The 26,007-nt window shown below is 34.0% G+C and overlaps 1 protein-coding gene across 7 annotated transcripts; it reads left to right on the top strand.

Moving 5' to 3' along the window:
• The first annotated feature begins 523 nt into the window (after positions 1-523).
• LOC134243466 (transmembrane channel-like protein 7) lies at positions 524-18,696 on the top strand. 7 transcript variants are annotated; one of them, XM_062725722.1, is made up of 19 exons: positions 524-666; positions 5,313-5,619; positions 8,700-8,769; positions 10,558-10,639; positions 12,719-12,978; positions 13,215-13,375; positions 13,495-13,639; positions 13,769-13,930; positions 14,037-14,212; positions 14,383-14,503; positions 14,615-14,712; positions 14,807-14,914; positions 15,041-15,116; positions 15,232-15,362; positions 15,534-15,689; positions 15,871-15,949; positions 16,074-16,247; positions 16,889-16,924; positions 17,632-18,696. In XM_062725722.1, exons 2-19 carry the CDS (start codon positions 5,417-5,419, stop codon positions 17,818-17,820), a joined length of 2,427 nt encoding a protein of 808 aa, XP_062581706.1. In that variant the 5' UTR covers positions 524-666; positions 5,313-5,416; the 3' UTR covers positions 17,821-18,696. The 7 variants fall into 7 exon arrangements, with proteins under 7 accessions (XP_062581706.1, XP_062581701.1, XP_062581707.1 ...); XM_062725717.1 differs by lacking the exon at positions 524-666 and adding an exon at positions 3,442-3,647; XM_062725723.1 differs by lacking the exons at positions 524-666; positions 16,889-16,924 and adding exons at positions 3,442-3,647; positions 16,660-16,680 and having other exon boundaries at positions 17,632-17,719.
• Positions 18,697-26,007: the final 7,311 nt, after the last annotated feature.

The raw sequence follows: 26,007 nt of genomic DNA, 5'->3' as shown, positions 1-26,007 counted from the left end.
ATCTACTAAATTCTTATTTTTGTCTTTATTGGATGGGAGTCCGTATGTTGAATACAGTATTGGATTTCACTACTTTGTTTTGTAAAATCAATGTACGAAATGGTGTGAATGTCCTTTTGTCCATGTTTCCTGTTGATACAGTTTGCACACTGAAACAGCTGAATAGCCAAACTTCCAAGAAGCATCATATGATGGTAAATAATGCATTCACTCTTTTCTTTTCATGGCTTGGGTACATGTGGAGAGCCTTACGTTTGCTTAATATTTAATACAAAATATCGCAATATTGAAGATTATCGGATTGCTTAAGTGTAACTGCGATGGAGTGTGGACCATTTCGATTCAATTTATAATAAGATTTGGTTGGACGTAATTAAAAAAAGAAGTTTAAATAGACTGGCATTGAATTACTTCGTGTGGTCGCTGGAAAGCTATCGGGTGCAATCAAGCGTCTCATTTCGGCAGAATAATCCGAAGTACAGAAAAGAAAAATATTGACTTTCAAAACTCGGCGTTCTTTAAAAGCAGAATCGCTGTCCCTGTGTGGGGTGGCTTTGATTTGGTACGTTAAAAGAGAGGAGCAATTGTTGGAGTTTTCTCGATTTTTTTTTAAGTTTCACGGTCGCCATTCTCTTTTAGAGGTTGATTGAATTTTCCCAAGAACTGGTAAGTTGTTGGATGAAATATTTAATTTGTGTTGATACCATTATGCTAAAAGCTAGTAACATCGTCAAAAATATAAAGTCATTGACAATTTTTGGAGATATTTTCTATTCATTTGAAAATGAAGGGGAAAAGGAGGGGGCTCTTGTGTTTTTATTCGACGCATTATCAGAAATATTAATGGTAATTATATATTTTGTATATGTATTTTTTTTTTCTTTTTAGTAAAGAGTTTTTAGATATAAAACAGTTATAAAGCAATTAACAAGAGATAATTTTGTTTTATTAAAAGATTATGATGTTTCAAAGAAAAAAAAATGTTATTAAACAATCATATAAGACGGGGTTGTTTTCAAATAATTAAACAGTTTTTGAATAGTAAAAATCAGATTATTTAGATTTGATCATTTACAAACATTTATTGTTTTAAAAGTCTATTTCTTTTGTTACTAAAAGTAATTTAATTTTGTTTTTCCCCTCTATTATTCAATGTGGTCCATTATGTCATGTTATTTCTCTGTAAATCCTCTTTGTCTAGTACACCTTATAGGTAAGGAATTTGGAAATGCTTTTAAAAGGACAGAGAAATTACGTATTATTCAGTAAATCTTCTTAAACTTATAAAAAAAGAGTCTAAAATGCCTTTGAAATAAAGTCTAGTATTAAATTTTATTATTTCACATTTTGTATGAATATATTTCAAGTATCATTAATTATACATCGTTTTATTACATTATTATTGCGATTTCTTCACTGGTTCATAATGATACACTGTAAGATCTTTCTAGTTATAATTGACATTTCAACCATCATTGTACATTCGTGGATCTCAATCAGTATAAAATAATTACCTGCCAATGAATGTAGAATCGTAAGGGGTGGAAAATTAAAACATTGGATCCTCTCTCTCTCTCTCTCTCTCTCTCTCTCTCTCCATTACACAACATTGTATCATTATTATGCTTCATCATTTCTCTTTTGAAATTCATTATCGGAATTTTTATAATCTCTGATTTTGAAATTACAAAGGATGTATTAACAGTTTGCTATTTACAAAATATATAATAGAAAATGATGCTCAATTAATCAATATCGTGTCAATATCAGTGCCAGTTCATCTTTTGCGTCAGGTTTATAATTGATTATTGATGGATTTACTTCAATGTGAATAAAACTAGGTGTTAGCAAAGAAATATAATAAGAATGTATTGATGTTATCGCTAAAAACGCAGATTTGTTAGCTTTAATCGTCCTTTCCTCAATGAAAACTTCTGTTAATTTTTTTTTTCTCATCAGAGTATAGAAATTGATCCAGAGGAATTGATTTAATGAGCTACATGTATCAATTGATAATTTTGTGTCTATATTAAGCTTCATACTCGGATACTCCACATTCTTCCAAAACTATTCTTGGGAAAGTATTGCTCCACCCTAAAGTGATGCCCTTTGGATTTTTTTTTTAATTTGTGTCAAAAGGTGACAAAATCTATTTACTGTTACAACACTTCTTTCTAAAAGTTTGTTAGGTTGACCAAGATGGATAATTTATCTCTCTCTCTCTCTCGTAGTGGGGATACAACCCCCCCCATTCTTTTGCCTTAGTTTAGTAGTTAATTTGTCATTTAAATGCCCCTACCCCCCCCCCCCGTTACTGTAAGATCAAACACTGGAAAACACTGGCATTTGTATAAATAAAAATAGCTGAATAAAAAGGTTAGAGAAAGGCCTAACCCTCACCATCACGAAATAGGAATTTTGAAAATAAAAAACAGTAATTTAAGTTTTGGGGGGATGATGTTGCCCCTTTCAAATCGTAAATTAACAGGGTAAACTCTCCATCGTTTATTAAATTGTAAGGAGTGTGTGTTTCCTTAAAAAATATTCTCTGATTTTAATGTGCGATTTTTTTCTTCATTTAAGTTTATATGTAAGAGGGGTTAAAACAGAGAGTAAGAATAACGGGAAAGTCGGATGGAAAAGGGCAACAGAATAGGGTTGTGCCTCGACAAAGAATTGTCCAGCTTCTTAGTTTTGCGAATCACAGATATGCATGTTAATAATGATACAATGTACAGTTAGAAATATACACTTTGGAGAGGTTGATAGAAGTCCGGGTGGTGGTGGGGGATGGGGGGTAGGGTTAAAACAGAAAGTAGGAATAAGGGGAAGGGGAAAGGTAGAGCAGAAAAGGTAACAGAATAGGGGGAGATTGGAAAACAAAAGAAAGGAAGGAATGAGTGGATGAATATACATGTACTGAAATGGAAGAGGAAATACCTTTTTGCACTTTACCTTTTACATTATTTAAATGTCTTTGTAACCTTGAAATATTATGTACCTGTACCTTTACTTTAGATGTCGATATATTTACTGAAGCCAACATAATAAATCGTTTAAATATCCCCTGCTTCAGTGGAGGATAGCTTAATGATTCTTTTATAAAAAATGTATATCTTTGCTCACAAGGCATGTCTTGGACTGTATGTTAATAAACATTTTTCTCACTTCCAAGGTGTACTCACCCCCCCCTCCCTTCCCTCCTTTGCCCCATCAGATATATCTATGTAGCGAAATTCCCAGTATGACCTACCGAAGTGATAGAACACTTCTTGTGGGATTGGGGGGATCAATTCTTTTTGTTATTTTATAATTCCATTATCGAAAAAGAAGTGTACATACAGGTCTGATGAGATCAATAAACACTCACCTGTGGGGTTTTATCAGTACTGACTAGCAGCTCCAGTTTAAAACCAAGACATTTTACTTCACCGTGTAACATCACGGGTTAGGGTCCCTCGTATACAGGTGTTTTGCGTTTTAAGTGAAAATTTCCCTTTTGGAGTATTATGGTCATTAATGGTTGGGGTCAAGTGGTCGATTAGTAAAGGTACAGCGAAGAGAAGGCATCAGCAAGGATATATAACAAAGGATCAAAATGGTGTTAACGAATTCTCAGATGGAGTTAATACTCCAGTTATTTTTAGGTAAGATCTAATATAAGTGTCCTTTATGGTAACTGTGTAAATAAAGGTTAACCTGGTATCATTCCACTTGGTGGACACTCAAAGTCTCAAAATTCTCTTCATCAAACGACCATGGCAAAAGTTATTTGAAATTTTTAAATTGCATTACTGAAATAGACACGTAGTAACGGAGGTGGGTGAGGAGACAGGAGCCCCCCTTTTTTTCCAGACATCTATACTGTTGAAAATATTTATTGAAAGGCCTGTTGGTCCCAACCTTCTTGTTGCAGCATTGTCAAATCGTCCCAAGGGGTGGTGTTAAAAAGTTGTGTGTGTGAAAAAGGTTGAGACTCAATCACCCACCCACCCATACCCACAAATCTGTGAGATAATATGTAAAATAATGTATTGATTGAAACCTTATTGATCATAGCTATTTTAAAATTCACTTTGTAGCCGCTAGTGAAACATTCTGAAAGCTTACAATCCATTTTTTAAAACCTTTTTAAAAACTAAGAAAAGGGAACTTTGGTTTTTAATTGAATATCAATTTTTTTTAGTAGTTTGAGAAAATATATATACACATACTTTTTGGGTAAAACCTTAAATCTAAGATATTCCTTCGGGACCCCCATTTTTTACACACAAAAAATAAAAGTACAAAAGTTACATTGTTGGAGGAAGGTTAACTGAGACCACGCTCTGCCAATTATTTTCTGTCTTTTCTTTTTCTATGTATGCGTCATACTTAAACAAAACTAAATATTACCTTCAGTTTCTGGGTAACTTATATTTCAAAGATAAGTAATACATGTTTAATACATCAATTTCCTATACATATTAAGTATGCCACACCTGGAGGAAGGGGCGGCAGGGGGGATAACTTCTGTTAGAACAACACTAGTTACAGTGGCGTAAGGAATCTGTAGATAAGAAGTGGCTATTTATTATTTGACAAAAAAAAATCATCTGACATTTATAGGATTTACGCTCGATATAATCAATATAACCCGTAAGACACTTAATCTACAGGGCCGAAGTACATTGATAATTTTATGCCATTATGACCTTTGTTTTGTGAATTTTCTGATTGTCTCCAATTCTTTTAAAACCCTTAAAAAATTATTTTATGCATATTACTTTGAATTTTAAAAAAATAAGACTACCATTTAATGAATAAATATTGCACAATATACGCCCTTGACTATCACAGAAACCCAAACTGTTGCAAAAAATGTACAAAAACAAAATGTAAAACAACCCATTCCACCCTCTCCTCAGATCTCCATTGCTGTTTTTTTTTCAGTTTATCAAAGACAAATATGTATGTTAAAACGTCAATATATATTTTTAGAAAAAAAAAATACATATATAGAAACTGTGAAAAGATCTTCAGTCGGCGTTTATTCCATTTATTGCAACCTCTTCACAGGATATTGTAAATAATTTGTACATATAAAAATGTCCAAAAGTTCAATTGTCTCCATATTTAAAATGACATATCATATAAAAGTAAACCATTCTTTTTCATGAACATAAATGGCAAAATAAATGCTATTCACTCCAAATTATAGTTGTTTGAACCTATTAGTACATTTATATATATAGACGAATCCCTTATCTCTATTTCCAAGACGTGTTGTTCATCCAAAAAATTCCATGAAAATTTGCATTTTCCGTTTATAGAGGAGGTCAACAGTCACTGGGCCAAGAAGAAGGGGACCTCAGTCCAAGGCAAGGTCAACACATATATAGCTCTCCTCCCAAGTCGACAGTCGCTGGACCGACAAATGTCGCGACGGTCCACTACCGCCAGGAGGCGCGCCATCGCGCGGAGTAATAAGATCCACCCCGAGAAAAAGAATGCGGGGATGGAGGAGTTGGAGGAGCAGGGGATCGACATCTCCACCCTGGAAGACGAGGATGACCTTTACAAGGTCATGAACGCCATCAAACAACTGCCCTGCCCTCTGGCGGCCAAAAGGAGATTCAGGTAACGATCATCAGTTAACGGGCATTAGTATTTGGTTTTATATTTGAGTGAGCAGTTTTTTCACTGATTAGATTGTCCTGTTTATTGTTTACACCGTTACAACGGGTAACGCGGGGAAGTCGCTAAAAAGTATGGGGGAGTCGTTTTCAGCGTGTGGGGGACTAGATTATCATCGCTTCGGAGTCAGAAGCGATGTAGGTCACGTCTTTTTTCGGTATTTGTAAGATGTATTTTTCAAAAAACAAATATCCCCCATACGCTGAAATCGACTCCCTCATACTTTTTAGCGACTCACCTGCGTTACCCATTATATACGGTGGTTTAGTAAAAAATCAGTTTTGGTTTTACGTTTACCGGTTTTAGTGTTTGGTTTACCATTTTGGTGTTTTGCTAATCAGTATTTAATTATACGTTTTCATGATTAGGTGTAGTTTATCGTTTACCGGTTTTACTGTTTATTTACCAAAATTAGTATCCGGTTTGTGTTAGTGTTTTCAGTTTTAGTCATTAGTTTTAACCCGTTTCACAGTTTAGTTTACCGGTTTTACTGTTTAGTGTTGGTGTAAAGTTTTAGAGTTTAGTTTTATACGTTTATGTGATTAGAGAATCGATAGCTGATAGAAAGCTCTATAATACTGTGTCTTCTGACTTGCATTTAGCAAAGCAGGAAGACCATATACATACATATACATGGAAAACATCACTATTCGATGCCATTCAAATGAATCGGACACTTATGGAATATATTTTATATTCATTAAAAAATGTTTTATACTGAGAAACTTATACTGTGGGCAAAATGACTTATACAAATGTACAGAATGTTTTTGAAAAGGACATTTGTATGTAAATTTTTGAGATCCATGACCTATATATCAGTATACACTGAATGTCCGGATTTGTTACATATATAGAAAGGAACTGGATGACCGATGTCCGTTGTTTACATGTACTATGCTGCATAACATACTGATACGAATAAAATAGCCTAACTGTCAATCTTCTGGTAAAATATGAATTAGATATGTCATTTTTCAGCAACTGTTGTAAAAGTTGCTCAGATTGTGATTGTCGAGGTCGAATTGTCAAATTTTCTGTCGGGATTCGTGAGTTTAACTTCGGGAGTTGTTGGAACGAATGTAGGCTCGGTTGTCTTGCTAGATTTGATATCTGTCGCGCACGAATAATGGGCGATTCGGGTAAGTTTGGTTTTGCTTAAACTATACTTTTTTTTCAAGAAGCTGATGTTTTCATTTCAAGAAAAATTTATATAAATGCGGTATATCGCTGCTTTGCGACATACCTCACTCAAAAATTATATGTACTTGTATGACATGTTAAGCTTAAAGACGGCGTTGAGTTTTTTTTAATAAAAGTCAAAATTAAAATTTTAATAGGAATATTCTTCGGTAAATATATAGAGTTTAGTTTTCACCAAGTGTTATTGGTGTGGCACGGTTTTGTGGAGCAAACGTCATTTCTTTCTTTCCACATTAAGTCTTAATATCTGATAATTAGATCATTTTATGACATTTCCTCACACACACTGTACTAATTTTTCATACATCGATTTGATTCGCGGGGAAAGAGGTAATAATTGCACTGGGCAAGGTAATAATAATTTGTCATGGCAACACTTAAAGCTTCTAAGCTCCCCATGCTCCTTAAAGTCATTTCAGAATTCGAGTTTCCACAGTTTATACGGACATGTCTTTACTTATCCCCGACTTCTTTGTAAATTAATTAAATGGACACTTTTTTGACTGAACCTGATAACACAACAATACCACATGGGGTATTGTGTTTTAGTAATTAGACACCCATTCATTCCAGATCACGTGATCAAGCTAGTTTTAAATCTGACAGAAGTTCATCCAGTTTTAGTGTATTTATTAACACCAATATTTTATGGATTCTACAAAAATTAACTTTGGAATATATGCATATGTGGCTTAGAAAAGTTTAGTTCTTGCTGTGTTTTTGTGAAAATTTGTGGCATTCAATTTCTAAGTGTGGCAACCATCTAAAGTTTTAAGGGACGCATGACTCGTAACCGAGTGTCCCCTATTGGGGAAAAGATAGATAATTTTGATCAGTATTACGATGACACGTTACAATCCATTTCTGCAGTCAAAGTGGACATTCCGGACGACAATGGGAACCAAATTAAGAAAAACCCTATCATTGACAATGTCAAAGACTCGGGCTTACGACGGCGCCGTCGGTCACGTACTAGGAGCGCCCATCGAGCCAGAAACGGGCCCGAAACCGGGTCTAATGGGTCAGATACAGACGACGACGGTGTCGATGATAAGAACGATCTACGAACTCGAATAGAAAATAAGAAAGGTCCCGGGCACTGGACTCCATATCTCAAAGAAAGGAGGTCTGTTCAGTCGAACCTATACGAATTACTTTAGTATATATTGTTTACATATCATTTACGTTATGCCACTGTATTCATTGTGCTTTGTGTTTAATTCGTGGTTCATTACGAATTGCATGTGTAACGAGTCATATTACATCGGTATCTACCCTACCTCTTTCTTTCTTTTAATCTTAAAAAAAAAATGTTTCATCTCTCAATCTGTTCTAGTATTGATGGGCCAGTATTGATTAGCATTACAGTTATATACATGTGTAATTGGATTAAGGTCCAAAGGCCGCCGTATTGAAGGCCTTAATATTCATTATCTGCTATTGCACGTCACATATTTCCTTGCAGTTAATTAAATCAGGAATCTAATTTTCTCTTATTAATTGATTTTATTGAAAATCTTGGAAATGTAGCTGCATGGTATAAGGTTATACACCTTAATATTTTACAAATGAAAATTTAATTTCGCTCCAGTAATGTGGTGTTCTTTTGCAAAAAACTATGAACGGATAGAATTTTGTAATAAAAATATCATGCAACAATCACGAATTATTAATATTGCTTGAAAATAATTGAAACTTCATGATAAAACTACATAGTAGATGGATTTTGAATTATGTTGTAAATAATGTGAAAATCTCGCGCACTTGTTTAATTTTAATATGTATACGATGAATTATTTATTTTAATTATTCATTTGCAGAGAAAAATTACTTCAAAAAGAACTGAAAAAGTCCACGGGTTGTTGTGGCTCCGGGAACTCTAATAGACAGGTAGGACCTAACCACCACCCCCCCCCCCCCAAATACACACACACCCCTTTTAAGTGAAAAGAAACAAAATGTCGAACAGAAACAAAAAGCAATGAAATGGGATTTGAAGCATATACATTTTCCCTAGATAATAAGGAACAAAGGTGTATTTTTCATTGCTGGAAGCACGAGAGAGAGAGAGAGAAAGAGAGAGAGATTTTAACATCTTTTGGAAGTATCACTTTGCGGTACATACAGAATTACCCTAGGTTTATAAATTATTAATCAGCTGGTGTGTATTTCAGTCAATGGTTATTTATCGTATAGTTGAGGCAAGGCATAAAAGTAGAAAGTTTTTAATTCGGGCAAGTATTGAAAATGTACATGTAGAAATAATAATGCTTTTCTTTTAGAAGAAATATTCATCTGATGCATGCAAATTAATAACCATATTCTTGATAACCGATATCCTTTAACTGTTTTCTCTTACAAAGTTTTATCTCTAGAAAAATGACATCCAATAAGCTATTTGTCTGATGTCTATTTAAACAAGCCCCCTCGAGCTCTTGATCATGATTGTTTTTCTATTGTCCGAAATGCCTCCTTTAGCAGCCCATGTTCTTCCGATGGCCAAGTCATTGCCACAGCAACTTCTTGGGCCTTGTTTTACCGACCTCTGACGAAAAGACCCGAGATGATGCGATTGATTGAGAAAGTCCCTTCATCCTTTCACAAGTTTATGCGTTTGAGACTTGTTCTCGATCTTTAATAACTCGGTTGCTGGATTCCTATTATTTTGAAGTCATTCCTAATAGAATGGTTGTACAGGATCAATAAACTATAAATACATGAACACAAGCAATGGAACGTTGAAATTTTTATTCAAAGGAATTAAAGTTATTTATTTATAACATTTGTTTTAAACTTTTTATCTATGACAATTTGGAGTTAGATAGATGGAAAAAATGTAAACAAGGGAAATAGAAAAAGTGATAAAGATGGAAGGCACATTTTGAATATGATAAGGAGCAATTTTTGGAGGACTGAACAAAGACCTTGAGTCCATAAAGTTTGAAATCTTGAAAGAAGGTCTTGCATGTTTTCCCTCCTGTTTCAATAATTAAAAGAAAACGTAGAACTAATATGAATTAATTCATAGTCATAAATCTTTCATTTTTTGCACTAATAGTTAAACGTCTTATCAACTTTACAACTCCCTCCCCCCAAAAAAGAAGTTATATGGGAAAACTTTTTTTCTTCTATTTCTTTTGATAAAAATCAATCAACTTCTTCTGCGCATATTGCATGAAACATAAAAATATATTCCAATTTTATTCGAATTTATTAGAAATTGCATTTTTATGAAATGCATTCGTCTAAACACAAATTAAAATAAACGAATAAGTAATAAACGAAAATTTCATGATATGCAATATATTTTACCTAAATATCTTAAGAATTTGAATTGGTTCTGAATGAAAAAAAAGATACAATTTTAGCTTTAATTTTTTTGCCTTAAATTTTTTTTTTAAAAACGTAAATAATGAAAACATCTGTTATAACTTAGAGTCTAATTTTTTCATTTGCTTTCTAAAGTTATTGAATTCGGTATTTATTAAGCAAAGGGTAACATTATCAGCATCTTCGCTGGCCAAGGGTTTCTGATACGCTACTGTCCTCTTATGAGGAGAGTTGGGTATCGCCCTGCCTAGCGAAAATGCCATATCAAATGTTTGGTATTTTAAAGAAGCAGGATACTGACTGAATTCCATTACGACTTACAATTTTTCAATACATATATTTTTGTAGAACTGGAGAAAGTTTAAGATATGGAAGAAAGAAATGAGCTACAAATTGGAACCCTGGGGTTCGTGGCTGAAAAACGTAGAAGGTAACTAAGGTTTAAACTGACAATGCATAAATTTTCCTGCCGTATCTCTTTGCAAAAAAAAGCAAGAGGAGAAAAGAAGAACTTAATATAAACATAGGATTATTGATGTTTTCTAATGCAAATAATTTCAAGCAGGCATTACGCTCTACGCAAACAATATACGGGAAAATGTTTTTATAAGCTTTTGCAATATACATATACATGAAGTTCGTACCCAGTAACAATTTTACCACTGTGATAAAAATGTTAGAACAAGGGCTCTTCTGAATTTTATGGTCAATATTATGTATGACATGTTTTTTTTTTTTTTGTTTTTTGTTTTTTTTTTTTTGACTGGGAGATTGTCAGATAAAGTACATATTATATGATACGTTGCATGTTATAACTGCTTTGTATTTTCTTAAATATATATTATATGACGTGGTATGTTTGTAAGTATACAAATGATAGGGTCAGTAATTTCAAAATCCGTTTATGACGCAAATCTGCGACAAAATCTTTCCACTGTCTCATGAATGTAAGTCGTGTGTATGTACATGTATATCTAAAAAGTGTAGAATGACTTAAGATCAATTATTTTGCAATTAAAGCTTGGGACATTTAAATGTGGTACATTGGATCGTGACGGATAGCAGTTCTCACCAAGCAACGTACAAACATTTAATATACGGTATATATCGTCTCATACCTGTGGCCAGAATTGCACACAGACAGCGTTAATTAAAGATTTGAAATTCAACTTACTTTTCCAGATAAGTTTTTTTAAATAGCCCTCGACAGAAATAGGATTAATATAAAGGGACATTTTTTTAAATCATTTGACGATTTTGTTATACAAACTTGTGTCTCATTGGAGCAAGTCCAGGAATTGAAAAATGACGTTGACCTATATATAAGAGGAATGTATATGACAAAAAAGAAATTAAAAAAGTACATGTACTTTATTGAACAATTCTGTCCCAGACTTTACATATACCATTGATACATTAATAAAATGAATAGCATGCATGACCATTAAATAAATATTTTAGTGGGTTTTTTTGTGTGCTGGGTTTTTTTTCGGGGGGGGGGGGGGGCGTGGAAATGGCTAGATTTGCCTATGTGGAAATAGATACTTTAGCCTCTAGAAATACCCGTTATTCAAAATTGAGATTTTTTGATAAAATTTGAAATGCTTCAATGTATCGGATTATAGAGTAACATAAATATACTGTCAAATTAATACGAAGTTGAAATAGTTTGAAAGCTAAAAAGGGTATTCAGGTTTTAAAATTGGCCATGCCCTGAGAGAGATATTATGCCGACGATAAACAATTATTATTGATTGAATCGCTGGATATCGGGCCAGGTCAACAAGATATAAAATATCCACATGCATGCAATAAAAATGATTGGCATTTATTTCGCCTTCCGCAGTTAAGATCAATTATTCACGTCATAGGATCTGTTGACCAATATCTGGATTCTAAAATTACAATCCTTAAATTACACATCAGGATTGATTTTTGAAAAAGTTCCTTACAAATCTATTTTAATCAAGTCTTCAGGAAAGTTAATAGATGACATCATGTAGTAAATTTTGAGTTAAGGTCAGACGACACGTTCCTCAAAAACATATAATTTTTCCAAAGAATTTGCCATTGAAGTATAGGTACTCAAACAAGTTTCCTCACAAAAAATTAGGGTACCTTACCAGGCATTTGGCCAAGATACCATAGGGTCATTTTTCTTATATAACCCTTATGGCTAATATTCTAAATGGCCTATAACACAATTTTTGGTGTACTTACATTTAAAAATATTTTGAAAACAACGTAGAAATCAGAAGAGAATGACAAATATGAATAATTTTTTATATAAAACCAAGAGATACAAAACATATATTTGAGGAACGTGTCATCAGACCTTAATAGTTGATTTAAACAAAATTGATAATATTGTAAATTTTGCATTTATACCTCCACCTAATCAATTCAAAATGAAACAAGAAGATTAAATGATCTTTTATATAAAGCTAAAAATACATTTATTTTGAGTTCATGTTTCAGTCCATTTATGTCTGTTAATTTTTACATTTAGGTCACCAGGGTACGGGCGTGGTCTCTTACTTTGTATTCCTGCGTTGGCTGTTTTTCCTAAATCTCTTCATATTTGTGCTTATGTTACTATTCGTGACTATCCCTTATGCTGCCTTTTCAAATTACGGATACTCGTATGCTGTGCAAGGCGAAGGGATTTCAGGTCTCGATGTAGCGAGTGCTGGAACGTGTACACCGTTATACACAGTCAACGTCAGCTCTGACGCTGCAACTCTTATACAAGACTTCCTACAGGGCTCTGTAAGTGGTTTTCTTCCTTCAATAAAGTATATACAGTTGAACTTCGTAATCCCGAATCTTAATTTTTTAATACCCTGGTTAACTCGAAGTGGGCTCAACGGCAAAAGAGCCTTTTTGTGTATATGTATTTTAACCTCGATTTCTCGAATCATAGGATATCACGATTTTTTAGGTACCTTTGGGTTCGAGATAACAAGGCTTAATACACGAACATTTTCTTTTCATTTATCTTTAAGGGTTGGATGGAGAAAACGGCCATGTTTTATGGTTTCTATGACAGCCAGGACTTGACCATCGGTTCTGTAGGCGACCATCGTTATAATTACGTCATGCCGCTGGCTTATCTGCTGACGTCAATGGTTGTCCTGCTATTTAGTTTGATCACTATGGCAAGATAGTACGTATTACAGACAATAAACTCAAAATTTAAATGTTCTTTGAAATATAATTCTCAACTCGTATTAAAAATAAAACTAAAGACTGAAATGGTTTTGATATCGCCATTTTACTGTACAGCACCATGCAGAGCTTCAGGGAGAATCTGGAGGACCGGAACGAAAAACACCAGTATTGTAATCGAGTGTTCGGGGGCTGGGACTACGCCCTCAGTGAAGAAAGCACAGCTTTACTTAAACACAGGAGTCTTTATAAAGACCTAGTCGTAAGCTTCCGTTTTCATTTTCAAATTTTGAGACCTCAAGGCAAAACTGCATCTTGTACCTTTGTTTGCCAATCTTTGGTATTTCATTTTCTGTTCTTGGTTTTGCGTAAAGTTTGGGGTTTATAACAGGGTGAATTAGCGGAACAACGCCATCTAGAGTCCAGACAGAACATGAATACCAGTCAAAAATGTAAGCTGTACACCTTAAGATTTTTTATCAACTTCCTGGTGGTGTGCATTCTGGGAGGATCTGGGTACCTCATTTACTGGGTCACGGATTGGGTGACCACCGTAAGTCTGACTTCTATATTTATCACTGAGTTTCCAAAAAAAATGTCAAAATGTTACAGGGAACAGGCACACTGAATATAGTGATTGATGATTATTTTCATTTCAGTTTTTGGCAGATCCAAATGCTAAGACAACCAATGACAATATTGTTATTTTGGTGGTTGAATTCTTGCCCTCTCTGACGATAACAGCTCTTAACGGAATCGTGCCTCTAATCTTTGGAATAGTGGTTAAGGCGGAAGATTATACCCCAGAATTTACCATTAAAATCACACTCATAAGGTATTGTACGGCATCTCTTGACTATCAATGATGGGGTTTCCTTTTTTTTTTACTTTGAGATTCCATTTTGTTGGGTGTTCGTTTTGTATACTGGTATATTTTTTCGTCGTTTTATATGCATACATAAAAATCTGAGATTATATATATTTACAAATTTTTGTACATTTCAGGACAGTTTTCTTGAGATTGGCCTCATTGGCTGTGCTGATAGCCACTATATACAGAAGTGTTTCTTGTTCTGATAAAGACACCACGTGTAATGTTGGACAGAATAGCTGCGACGAACTTAGAGTAAGTATGAACTTTAACCCCTGTTCTGGAGTCCTTGGTATTAGACTTACAGCCATCAACCTGAAATTTTTTAGCACTGGATTTTACAAGAACCACACTTTTGCTTTACAGTGCTGGGAAACGTATGTCGGTCAGAACTTTTACAAGTTAATTGTGTTGGACTATCTGGTCAAGATTGGGGTCACTCTTGGATACGAACTTCCAAGAAAGTGAGTAGAGGCATATAAAATAATAATTAATTTTTTTGTCATTTTCAAATTTTATCCAAATTCCCCAGTTAACATTCTGTTTGATATTTTTTAGAATACTAACGACAAAATGCGATGCGTCTATATGTAAAAAAGTGGGACCAGCGGAATTCGACATTCCTAAAAACGTTCTGGATATTGTATATACACAGACATTATGTTGGTAAGTTTATTAACATAAAATATCTAATTCTCTTAATAACTCCGTTTTTGCAATACATGAATACACGAACATGATAAAAAAAGGAAAAGGATAAAAGAGATGTAAGTGTTTCTCAATGTTTTGTAGGCTGGGATTTTTCTATGCTCCTTTGGTACCAGCACTTGCCACCATTTCCCTTTTTACTTTGTTTTATCTCAAATACGTAAGTATAAATTATAGCTCAAATTTGATAATAATTTTAAATTCCAGAACATTTCTCTTGAGATATCTTTTAAGAGACGACACCTATCAAGTTTATTTTTCTCGTCTGTATTTAGCTGTCAGCTATGTATAACACCAACCCGCCAGAAGTTCCCTATAAAGCTTCCAAGTCTAACAATTTCTTTATGATCGTGCTGATGGCGGCCTTTTTCCTCTGTTGTCTACCAGTGGGCTACACCATGGTCAAGTAAGCTTCGTACTGAAACTTACTTCCAGTTTTAAAGATTGAAATTTAATCGACTATCTCCTTTCAGAAAATCGAACTAGACGGGCTAAACAGAATAATTTCACAAACTTTGTATTTATATGTTACAAGACATGAAAAAAGTAGAGCTAAGATGATATTTTTTACCACCAGGTTAACTCCTTCAAAAGGATGCGGTCCGTTCCGTATCTATAGCTACATGACGGTTACTATAGACGCCACCATATCTAACTTCCCGTCCTGGCTCCAGACCCTGATCGGAATATTTACTTCCGGGTCCTTCATTATCATTCTGGTCGTTCTGCTATCGTCAGTATCAACTTTATTTTCATTTTTCTACTTTTATACATTATATTTAAATGAATCATTCTGCTCAATGCAAAGTTCTTTCTATGTCTTGTACACAATGCTTGTTTTCTTGGTTTATTTTTAATCAGTGACATTAAATTGTTTTAAAGTATTTAAACAAGTTTAGGGATTTTTTTGACAGGTTAGTAATTTATTACACGTCCTCAAGATCTAGCGCACGTGCAGCCATGATCGTAATGCTGAAAGAACAGATGATTATGGTAAGCCTCATCGAACGCGAACCAATGTTTTTCTCACGTTACTCCTTCTAAAACCACTGTGAGTAAATAAATGTGATATAAAATGATGCAAGTATATTGATTGTCAGCATTTTCGTTTATATAGGAAGGAAAAGACAAACAGTTCTTGTTGAACCGTATCTATGAACTGACGGGAGAAAAGCCAGGGGCGAAAAAGAAGGGGGACTCAAAACCCCCACCCAGTCCCGGACCACCCCCAGCAGTTAAAACTGTGAATGAAGTCAACCATAAAAACGGAAATGTCCCCACTGACAGTGACGTAAGTATTTCTATTTTTAAACAGGAATCTTTATTATGACATTCAAATTTTAACTACATGTATTTGAAAACAAATATAAAACAATCTCAAATTATTTACAGGGTTAAGAGAATTCGATGTGATAAGTGATTTATGGTAAAATCAATGTCTTGTTTTATAATTAACATTGTTGAGTTAAGTGAAAAGCTTTCTATAACTCCGCATGACAAAACAAAAGAACAAAATAAAAGTAATATACATATTACTGTGGTAAATATTACAGCTTTATACTACAAAATTAATGCTGAGTGAAAGTGGTTATCTAATTTTGATCAATATTTTGAAAAATATATCCATTAATGAAAGCATGTGTTCTGAAAGCTAAAATTTATAAATGTATTATTTTCACAACGAATAATTTGCGTTTCATCAGATTGACGAATTGTGGGCATAGGTAAAAACTTCATAGAATAATTGCACTTTTATCACCTGCTTGAATGTTGGGCTTGTTTCTGCTAACTTTATGTTTGGTCAGATATCATATCCTTGATGCAATGCTGTAGCGCACAGGTTTATGGTTAAAACTGTATGGTTGCCACCAACATTTTGTCAATCCAATACAATCCGGCGTTATCTTACTTTTTCCTCATATATTTTAAAAGGACTACGAGAGAGATCAGAAGATACTTAATATTGAGGTTCGGTATCCAAGTTTTTATACCTCTAAATACTGGGAACAACTTTTTCACATCAGCAATATTAAAATTTTAATATCACTTTTCTTCACTAGAATCTTGTATTGCAGTGTCTGTTTTCTAAATATATATGGGTCGACCAGTCACAGTTGGTTTATATATTGTTCCACGTTTTTTTTTCTGCATTTTGATAATGATTTAATATTAAAACACAAAATTCTAATTTCCTTTTATTATCAACTTATTAATACATGTCTTCATACCTGCATAAAAAATATCCAGAATATTACGTCTAAGCTGATAGGTAAGTGAAGTGCTTTTGAAATAGTCTGGGAAAAGTCGGGCCTACGGCGAAAAGTTGCCGCTTGAATACTAGTAAACGAATTTATTTATTGAGAGAATGCTTCGGGATTTTAATAACATAATTATACATCCCTATACTTGTGAGCTTTATTGTGTGTAATTGTATGTGCATGTATTTATATGTACCGGTACATGATTATCTGTATTCGTAATCATTTACTTGCACATTAATAATACAAATCAGTGTTGCATTTTTATAGTTAATATGGATTTAACGATAAATGTACTTGAGAAACTTGATTTCTTTTTATATATTTTTAAGGGAAATAAATGTTGCGATAAAATCATCTTCATGAAAGAATTGGAAAGTATTGTCAATACTGGATGAAATGCCTTTGTTATTTTAGTTGAGACCCAAGGACGATATTCCGGAATCAGTAGCATATACAGACCCGGATAATTCTACAAGAAAGTCAGCGGAAACAGTATTACAAAGGGAAATAACTCCGGTAGATTGGGATCAAGTATCTGGGGAACAGGACATCACTAGGACGAAATCAACTGTCACCGCATCCAAAGTTGCGTTCGATTTCTAATAGGGCATTGTGGTTTTCTTTTGTTTCTTTGCCGGATTAGACATTTGCTGTTGACTGTGATATCATATGTAGATAGTATAATATCACCATATATTTCCGCCCATTTCCTATCTGTGATTTTGTCATAATGTTTCTGTTTTAAATCTTTTTATAAAACTTTCTCCATAATTCTCGTTATTTTTTTATTTCTGAATTTGATTTAAAAAAAAATACTTCATCCGTCCATATCCCTATTTTAATGCAATTAAAACTGCTTCGTTTATATACATGTTTGTTTTTTACCTTTTCATACAATTTATACAATATTTTATGCCAATTGCAATTTTTAGCAAAACGAAGACTTCGGAAGTTATTGATTAACTCGCATGCTATTAACTAGTATTTCAATGCATATAATGAGAATTGGTATATATTTTTTACATATCCAAATTGTTTATGCATCTAAATTACACGTTCGAGAACAGTTCATTTGTACCCTATACTGTTTAGCGGGGACCCGTATATGGGCCCCTGGTTATTGTTTTTTAACTGAGCTGGTCTCCGTTAACTTTATACATGTATATAAAGACACGTGTATATGTGATTTGTTAAAACTGTTGATTTTTTTTTCTACATTATTATATCATATATAATATTAATCGGTACAAAATCGAACACGTTTGTATGGCTATTATTGATTATTAATGATACATGGTTTATACACAAAAATGTACATGTGTGTAATGTATATGAAATTGAAATCCTTTTATACTGACCCAATCATGTGCATTTTTAATGATTGTATGAATGAGAATACTTGCTTCTTCCATCATGAAGTTTGTCAAAAGACTTTAAATTGTAACTTTTTGTTTTCAATAAAATCTTATTCTTTTCTAATGTTGTATTATACTAATTCACAAGGAATATGGCACTGGTATTTCTTAGAACTATTAATTGTCGGCTGTCTTTGATGATTGTTGCAACATAGCAATATCGAAACTGTGGACTACTAGTATCCAATCCTGTGAAATTTTGGCCGATTGCCGCCTTATAAAGACAAAAGGGTTACAATATCAATACCAAGACTACCAAAATAGGAAAAAGTTGTGCCGGCCCAAGATTTAAAAAGAAAAAAATGAAAAAGGGTGGAGGGTCAAGCCCCTCTTCTCATGTATCAGTCGAAAATAATATATTTAATAAAAAACGGTTTGTAAAGACAAAAGGGTTACATTATCGATACCAATTAGTGCATATTCTACTACTTGTCAAAAACTTAAATTTAACCTTGGTCATGTCTTTTGAATGAGAAGAGATATAAGGCTTTCATATTACACATTGGCTGCAGAACTGTAGCTCTCTGCTTGAGAAAATTCGGATAGATAGCTGCAGAACTATTGCTCTCTGCTTCAGAAAATTCGGACAGATAAAGCAGAGAGCTCTATCTGTCCGAATTTTCTGAAACCTATATCACAAATGTCTTTAAAAACCGAACAGAAATTTGCATTTGTTATACATAATTCCAGCATTTGTAAATTTTCCTTTTTCTGTTACGGTGTCTCTAAATAACATTCATAAGATTTTGAACAAATTCTACTATATATGAATACAAAAAGGGTTGTCTGCTGATAACGGGGAACAATTGGTACAATTGGTACCCATGGGAATTCCAATATATTGTTGGAAGTCCTGGTCTCCAAAAACCAAATAGATATTGTCAATCAGAAACTCAAGCATCTTCGGAGTACTCGTATCTTCAATTTTAAAACAAATTATGTTTGTAAATGACCAATGAAAAGATTAGTAAATTTACGAGTTCCGTTTTTATTAAAAAGCAGCTATCAATGATGTTTAAAAAGGAATTAAAATTCATCGTCGGGAATATGTTGTTTATGAAGTTTAAAAATCGCAAGTTTTTATGTTGTTGATTTTAGCACAGGGACTTGCTCCCGGCGTGTAATAATTATTTATTAAAAAATCATATACCGTAATAATAAAACTACACAAGCTTGTGTAGTTTTATTATTACGGTATATGATTTTTAATAAGCAATTATTATACGCCGGGAGCAAGTCCCTGTGGATTTTAGTAAAATTTTTGACTGAAAAATACAATGCCAGTTTTAGCTCTACTAAATTAGTCTTGTGGTGATGATATTACTCATATCATCATGAATGATTTCAAAAGAAAAAGATATAGGAATGCACTCAAAGGACTTTATTTTTTTATGTTGTTAATTTATACATTCCATGAATATTTTAATAATTAATAGTTTCAAAATTCACTATGAAAATTATTTGAATGCTACATCGAATAATTCTTTTTCTAGATTTTACAAAAATAAGCTACAGCTAGGAAAATGCACGGAAAAATTTTTTAGGAAGTTTATCAAAATGATTAAAAATCATCGAAAACTTTAGAGTTATAATTATTGACGCCATGTATAATTAACTAAACTAAAGATACTATAGTAGTTAAAGGAAAGGGAAAAATATTTAAGTATAAGGATATAATAAAAAAAATTTATCATATAATATCATTTTAAAATAATACTCCGAATAGTCTGATGTTGTGATATTGTAACCAGTGGCGGATTTAAGGGGGGAACATCCGGCGCCCCCCCCCCTAAAATTGTAAAAATTAACGTAAATCACAGTTTCGTCTAGAAAATGTAAATATGTATACTTGGTAGACCTCATTTTTACCCTACAAAATCTCTAGAATCCAGGAGCTTCCGGGGGCTTCGCCCCCTGGGGGCCTCAAGGCGGCCCCCAGGCCCCTTGCCTACTTTCGGCGCCCCCTCTAACTTCAATTCCTGGATCCGCGCCTGGTAACGCTTCGGAACGTCCGCCTTGTGTTGAGAACAAAAACTCCGATGTAAAGTTTTATAATTTTATTCAATAATACATGAACAGCGAAAGAAAATAACAGTGTTTGAAATTCACAAGCCTCAACCCTTGGGACATATTACAGAATCAGTACAACTACTGATATAACTGGCACTATTTCCAGTAAATTATAATTTAAGTACATGTATAATTTCCCCCGACCAAACTAAAACGTAAAGGCTCTAGAAGACTTATAATTAATTTACAAATAAATATTCCCACTACTAGTTCCAGTACTAGCACGCAGCAGAAATATTTCCTAACTCCTAAACTGGGCTAAAGACGATACAAATAACTAGTTCTCAACTAGTAATTATAAATAAAACTAGTACAATTACTAGTAATTACTCAGTATTAATTTAGCCTAACCTAACATTACATATTATGAACTTCAGTCACTTAGATACTGAAATAGTACACCTGAAACTGGATATAAAACTGCAGACCTTTCCCTTAAATCGCAAAGCATCTGAGTATTTGTAGAATTAACAAAACCCGCAGTAATTGATAACCAATCATAACTTATAATTCCAACCCGTAAATTATATTCAGCCAATCAAATATAACTAGTGCTAATTGTAACGGGGACCGTTACAGATGTTCCCCAAACGCTCCCCAACTCCCTTTTGGTGCCATATACCCTGTAATCTCTATTAGATAAGAAATACTTTATGGAATTTAGACTTAATCAAGGTCTTCCCAGAAAAATACAAAATATATTTAAAAATAGGCATTGCACGCGTGTTCATGTGCGTAACGACCATATTATCTTGTCTACACTATCTCAAATTTTAATATACTTAATATCAAAGCATTTAATCCAAAAGTATTAAAAAATACACTCATTCGAGTGTATTTTTAATTTTACTCATTTCACGTGCACGCACACGCAAGCACGTGCATAATGACTACACCTTCTTGTAGGGGTCCCTTATATTTATCTATGTTATAAATCCAATCCTGTTTGGTTGAAAAACAAGGGAGTTATAGCCATTTGAATTTTCAGCCAATCAGATTACAGCACACATGCATGCGCGTGATTTCATGAATTTTTATCTTTATCGTATTGAAGGATATTTAAATGAATGATTATATTATAAAATTCGAAACATTTCGTCAAAAAACAAAGGAGATATAGCCATATAAAGTTTCAGCCAATCAGATTGCAGCACACATGCATGCGCGTGATTTCCTGATTTTTTTTCTATATCATATTTTAGGATACCCTAATGCATGACTATGTTTTAAATTTCAAAGCATTTCGTCAAAAAACAAAGGAGATATAGCCATTTAAAGTTTCAGCCAATCAGATTGCAGCACGCGCGCATGCGCATGCTTTCATAAAATTCTTATATATCATGCTGTAGATCTTCATAATGTAGGACTATGTTCAAAATTTCAAAAGATTATGACAAGAAACAAGAAAGATATTGAGACTTTAGTTTCAGCCAATCAGAGCGAAGCGCACGTGCATGCGCGTGAGATCTTGCTATTTTGACCATGCCATCTTGTCTATACTACTAATGTATCCTTACATTATGAGTTTCAAAAAAATTCATCAAGAAAAAGAAAAGTTATAGCAATATCCATTATATTGGTCATTTCATGTGTTGCACGTGCGCGCTCTTGCAAGCACGTGCGCGCAAAATGACCTTCGTTCGGCAAATCTACATAACATGTCTACTGACCCTAAAAACATTTTACCTTAGTCGGATGTGTAGTTTACAAGATCACTCGTGGACAAAATTTTCCCAGGAAGAAGAAAAAAAATAATAATAATAATAACTAGTGCTAATTGTAACGGGGACCGTTACAGATGTTCCCCAAACGCTCCCCAACTCCCTTTTGGTGCCATATTCCCTGTAAGCTTCATTAAATAAGACAACCTCTATGCATCTTAGATTTTAACAACATTAACAAAGAAGTGTACAAAAATCATTTAAACTTTAGCATTGCACGCGTGCACATGTGAATGCATATGCGTCATGACCATATCATCTTGTCTACACAATCTATATTTTTAATATACTGAATATTAAAGTATTTAATCCAAAATTATAAAAAAAAATTCGCTCATTCAAGTGTATGTTTGATTTTTCTCATTTCACGTGCACGCACGTGCATACATGAGCATGGTGACCATACCTTCTTGTAGAAGTCCATTACATCTATCTATGTTCTAAATTCCACCCCGTTTGTGTGAAAACTAAGGGAGTTATAGCTGTTTAAAGTTTCAGCCAATCAGATTGCAGCACATGTACACGCACGTGTATGCATGTGCATGGTGACCATACCTACTTGTAGAAGTCCATTATATCTATCTATGTTCCAAATCCCATCCTGTTTGGTTGAAAACCAAGGGAGTTATAGCTGTTTAAAGTTTCAGCCAATCAGATTGCAGCGCACGTGCATGCACGTGTTTTCATGATAATTGCTTTATTTCATGTTGTAGGATATCCTGATGCATGGCTATGTTCAAAATTTCAAAGGATTTCGTCAAAAAACAAGAAAGATATTGAGACTTTAGTTGCAGCCAATCAGAGCGAAGTGCACGTGCATGCGCGTGAGATCTTGCTATTTTCACCATGTCGTCATGTCTATACTACTAATATATCCTCACATTATGAGTTTCAAAGCATTTCATTTAAAAATAGAACAGTTGTGGCTATATCTATTATATTGGTCATTTCACGTGTTGCACGTGCACGCTCTTGCAAGCACGTGCGCACAAAATGACCTTGATTCCGCAAATCTACATAACATGTCTACTAACCCTAAAAAGGTTTTACCTACATCGGACGAACAGTTTACAAGATCATTCCCGGACAAAAAAGTTCCAGGAAGAAGAAGAAGAAAAATAATAATAACTAGTGCTAATTGTAACAGGGACCGTTACAGATGTTCCCCAAACGCTCCCAAACTCCCTTTTGGTGCCATATTCCCTGTAAGCTTCATTAAATAAGACAAACTCTATGCATCTGAGATTTTAACAACATTTACAAAGAAGTGTACAAAAATCATTTAAACTTTAGCTTTGCACGCGTGCACATGTGAATGCATTTGCATCATGACCATATCATCTTGTCTGCACAATCTATATTTAATCCAAAATTATTTAAAAAATACGCTCATTCAAATGTATGTTTGATTTTACTCATTTCACGTGCACGCACGTGCATACATGAGCATGGTGACCATACCTTCTTGTAGAAGTCCATTACATCTATCTATGTTCTAAATTCAACCCCGTTTGGGTGAAAACTAAGGGAGTTATAGCTGTTTAAAGTTTCAGCCAATCAGATTGCAGCACATGTACACGCACGTGTATGCATGTGCATGGTGACCATACCTACTTGTAGAAGTATATTATATCTATCTATATTCCAAATCCCATCCTGTTTGGTTGAAAACCAAGGGAGTTATAGCTGTTTAAAGTTTCAGCCAATCAGATTGCAGCGCACGTGCATGCACGTGTTTTCATGATAATTGCTTTATTTCAAGTTGTAGGATATCCTAATGCATGGCTATGTTCAAAATTTCAAAGGATTTCGTCAAAAAACAAGAAAGATATTGAGACTTTCGTTGCAGCCAATCAGAGCGAAGTGCACGTGCATGCGCGTGAGATCTTGCTATTTTCACCATGTCGTCATGTCTATACTACTAATACATCCTCACATTATGAGTTTCAAAGCATTTCATATAAAAAAAGAAAAGTTGTGGCTATATCTATTATATTGGTCATTTCACGTGTTGCACGTGCACGCTCTTGCAAGCACGTGCGCGCAAAATGACCTTGATTCCGCAAATCTACATAACATGTCTACTAACCCTAAAAAGGTTTTACCTACATCGGACGAACAGTTTACAAGATCATTCCCGGACAAAAAAGTTCCAGGAAGAAGAAGAAGAAGAAAAATAATAATAATAATAATAACTAGTTTTAATTGTAACGGGGACCGTTACAGATGTTCCCCAAACGCTCCCCAACTCCCTTCTTGTTCCATTTTCCTGTAAGACTTTTTTTTTAAAATATGCTCAGTATCAAAAGATTTCATCAAAGAATTATGAAAACTACAATGATATCAACTATATCCCATTTAACGTATTGCACGCGCACGCGCTTGCATGCACATGCAAGATGATCAACGCATGTTGTTTAAACCATTAATCTATCTTTATATCGTGAGAATCAATCAAAATATCATAAAAATATAAATGTTACCATTTTTCGAATATATTGGTGATTTTACGTATTGCGCATGCGCTCGTGCATGCATGTATGTCCTTGCATTCAAATTTGATAGAAGCATAAAGTAGGAATCAATTATACCTATTCATATTCTAAATTTCATCCCGTTTCGTTGAGAACTTAGAAAGTTACAGACATTTAAAGTTTCAGCCAATCAGATTGCAGCACACGTGCATGCGCATGCTTTTATGATAAATGTAATATATCATAGTATAGGTCTTCGTAATGTATGACTATGTTCAAAATTACAAAGGATTATGGCAAAAAACAAGAAAGATATTGATACTTTTGTTTCAGCCAATCAGAGCAAAGTGCACGCGCATGCGCGTGAGATCTTGCTATTCTGACCATGTCATCATGTCTATACTACTAATATATTCTCATATTATGAGTTTCAAAGCATTTCATCAAGAAATAGAAAAGTTGCGGCTATATCTATTATAATAGTCATTTCACGTGTTGCACGTGCGCGCTCTTGCAAGCACGTGCGCGAGGAACATGTCATCATGCCTATATAACTAATATATACTTAAATTATGAGTTTCAAAGCATATAGTCAAAAATAGAAAAGTTACGGCTATATCTATTATATTGGTCATTTCACGTGTTGCACGTGCACGCTCTTGCAAGCACGTGCGCGGAAAATGACCTTGATTCCGCAAATCTACATAACATGTCTACTAACCCTAAAAAGGTTTTACCTACTTCGGGTGAACAGTTTACAAGATCACTCGCGGACAAAAAAGTACCCAGGAAGAAGAAGAAAAATAACTAGTGCTAATTGTAACGGGGACCGTTACAGATGTTCCCCAAACGCTCCCCAACACCTTTTTGGTGTCACATTCCCCGTAAGCTTAATTAAAGAAGACAAATTCCATGCATTTGAGAATTTAACAACGTTTACCCAGAAGTGAACCAAGTTTATTCAAATTTTAGCATTGCACGCGTGCGCATGTAAATGAATGTGCATAATGACCATATCATCTTGTCTTCCTAATTAATATATATTAACATACTAAATATTAAAATTTTTATTCCAAAAGTATTAAAAATACGCTCAGTCAAGTGTATGTT

The sequence above is a fragment of the Saccostrea cucullata genome, unplaced genomic scaffold (assembly GCF_032062105.1).
Source record: "Saccostrea cucullata isolate Sc308-1 unplaced genomic scaffold, CSIRO_AGI_Scuc_v1 ctg503, whole genome shotgun sequence".
Taxonomy (NCBI): Eukaryota; Metazoa; Mollusca; class Bivalvia; order Ostreida; family Ostreidae; genus Saccostrea; species Saccostrea cuccullata.
Note: the sequence above shows the minus strand (reverse complement) of the source record. Positions and strands in the feature narration are given on the sequence as shown.

Excerpts from the sequence above, each read along its gene's own strand:
- LOC134243466 (XM_062725717.1), top strand. The coding sequence starts at position 3,599 with ATGGTGTTAACGAATTCTCAGATGGAGTTAATACTCCAGTTATTTTTA. Across the intron at positions 13,376-13,494 it reads TTGATCACTATGGCAAGATA|CACCATGCAGAGCTTCAGGG; the intron begins GTACGTATTACA and ends TTTACTGTACAG. Across the intron at positions 13,640-13,768 it reads GTCTTTATAAAGACCTAGTC|GGTGAATTAGCGGAACAACG; the intron begins GTAAGCTTCCGT and ends GGTTTATAACAG.